This window comes from Vicia villosa, linkage group LG7, assembly GCF_029867415.1.
Source record: "Vicia villosa cultivar HV-30 ecotype Madison, WI linkage group LG7, Vvil1.0, whole genome shotgun sequence".
Lineage (NCBI taxonomy): Eukaryota > Viridiplantae > Streptophyta > Magnoliopsida > Fabales > Fabaceae > Vicia > Vicia villosa.
The window spans coordinates 73,974,903-73,977,436 of NC_081186.1; the positions used below are offsets into that span (position 1 = coordinate 73,974,903).

Sequence of the window (2,534 nt, forward strand, 5' to 3'; positions counted from 1 at the left end):
CATAAACACCAAAAAGGGACCATAGACTCCAAAAAATCTACCAACAGAAATCGCAATGACCTAATCTCCCCCATTAATTCTAAGACTAGTCAAATAGTAACAAACATTCAAAGAAGATATTGCTGTCTCATTTTAATCACAAAAAAAAAAAATCTCATTAGATATTGTTTCACAAACAAAATAACTACAAAAATCCAAACATCTATTTACCGACACTTCTCACAAACAAATCAAAGAACACTGTTCAGTAACACAAAGCATCACAATCATAATTACACTAAATACACTTAACATGTGAAGTTAAAGTATATATATATAAACTTGGTCACACTAGAGTAACATAAGTAAGCATGTAAATTACATTTTGGCCACAGCAAAATCTTTAAATCAATTTTTTTTATTTTAAATTTTTTTTATCAAAATAGTTGGAGAGGACCCCACAACTCAAATAGCTGAGTCAGCAGAAACCGCGTGAGAGGTACTTGGCTCCTGATGCGACGTCGTTGCATCATCACACAAATGGGGCCTCAACTTTTCCCTCCACACATTCTCAAAAGCAACCGCGTCCCCACCAAACCTCTTCACCTCAACCACAACCAGCTCAGCCGTTAACCGGTAAACCTCAACCCCAATCACCAAATCCCCATTTTGCCCCTCAATCTCCACCCCACATTCCTTCTTCTTCCTCACCACTAACCCCTCCGCCTTCGCCGCCGCCTCCGCCCTCTCCACAACCCTCCCTGGTAACTCCTTCAACATAAACCTCTCCCCTTCACCGATCCCATCTCCAATCAACCTAGATAGATTCAATCCAGACGAGAAAAACGATATTATATCAAATGCATTCAAATCCACCGGTTTATTATCCTCTTCCTCACCCCTAACACTAACACCAACCTTCTCCCCAAAGTCATAACCCTCTTCATAAATCTTGACCTCCTTATACCCTTTCCTAAACCAAGGATCTCTAGTAATCTCATCAATAGTTATCCTCGTCTCCGGATTCGTATCCATCAACCGCGACAAAAACCGCCGTAGATCCGGTGAAAACCACCGCGGACACTTAAATTCCCCGGTGTAAATCTTCCTATACATCGCCATCAAATTCGGATCGTTGAACGGAAGATAAGCAGCAGCGAGAACAAACAGAATAACACCACAAGACCAAATATCCACCTTAGCTCCGTCGTAACCTCTCTTCGCCAAAATCTCCGGTGCCACGTAAGCAGGTGTTCCACAAAGCGTGTGTAACATCCCGTCCACACGAATCTGCTCTTTCACCGCACTTAATCCAAAATCCGTAACCTTCAAATTCCCCTGCAATTAGTTAAAAATGAGAGTAATTAGTTAACAATTACACAAATCATAACAGAATTGTAGTTAGTTACAGAAACCCTAACAGAATAACAAACTGAGATAATTATCAAGAGATAATTGAATTGATTAATTAGATCTAATTAAATTAAGCTTGAATACCTTATCATCGAGCAAGAGATTTTCAGGTTTCAAGTCACGGTGGAAGATGTTACGGTTATGGCAGTAACCGACGGCGGAGATGAGTTGTTGAAAAAGCCGCCGCGATAGATCTTCGCTGAAACGGCCTCTACTGGAGATTTTCGCGAAGAGTTCGCCGCCTTTAGCGAACTCCATGATGAAGTAGATTTTCGTTTTGGTAGCGAGAACTTCGTGAAGCCTAACGATGTTAGGGTGACAGAGACGACTCATGATTGAGATTTCGCGTTTCACGTTCCCGGCGAGTCCTATGGCGTTGATTTTCTTCTTGTTGATTACTTTCACGGCCACGCTTTGTCCGTTTTCGACGTTCCGCGCGTGGTAAACTTTGGCGAACGCGCCGCAGCCTAGGAGCTTGCCGAGTTCGTATTTCCCGAAGAGCTTCGTGGTGGTTTCCGCCGTTGACGGCGGCTGTTCGGTGTCTGGCATTTGGTTTTGTGGTGTGGAGATCGAGCTCTCTGGTGAGAGAGCAAGATCGATGAATAATGTGATTGCGAAATGTGAAGTTTTTGAAGTGTTTTGGAATTTGGTGTGATTGAGATGCTTTATCAGTTTTGGAAATTACTTTAGAATATTTTTTGGCACAGAATATGCGAAAGTTCTTATGGAAAATTATGCTGTTGGTTTTGAATTAACTGGGTTTGGTCGTAGTGGGAGTTTGAAAGGAAAAAATGTAGTGTAGAAGGTTCGTGAAACTGTTAAGGATGTGTTTGGCTATTTATGTGTCGACTATCGATTATTCACAGCCGCGTTTGGGGGAGAAAATGAAAAAGTGATTTTTTCCTTACGCGTGATATTTGAGGATTATTAGATGAGGATTACTGCTTTAGTTAAGTTAATTTAGTTTTTAGTCAATTTATCTTTTTTATTTTTTTCTCAAAATAAAAATTACTAATAGAATAGATAATCTATGGGCGTTTGTTAATTTGTTTTACAGATTTTAAGTTTATTTTTAGGATTTGAGTTTTAAAATTGTTTAAAGTTTATTTAAATTGTTTCTAGATTTTTTTTTTAAATTTAAT

General features: G+C 39.7%; 1 protein-coding gene across 1 annotated transcript; it reads right to left on the reverse strand.

Annotated features, from left to right (window-relative positions):
• Window positions 1-216: 216 nt before the first annotated feature.
• LOC131620822 (CBL-interacting serine/threonine-protein kinase 11) lies at window positions 217-2,240 on the reverse strand. The gene is made up of 2 exons (XM_058891996.1): window positions 1,477-2,240; window positions 217-1,317 (listed from the first exon to the last, which is right to left on the reverse strand). Exons 1-2 carry the CDS (start codon window positions 1,939-1,941, stop codon window positions 445-447), a joined length of 1,338 nt encoding a protein of 445 aa, XP_058747979.1. The 5' UTR covers window positions 1,942-2,240; the 3' UTR covers window positions 217-444.
• Between the last annotated feature and the right edge of the window lie 294 nt (window positions 2,241-2,534).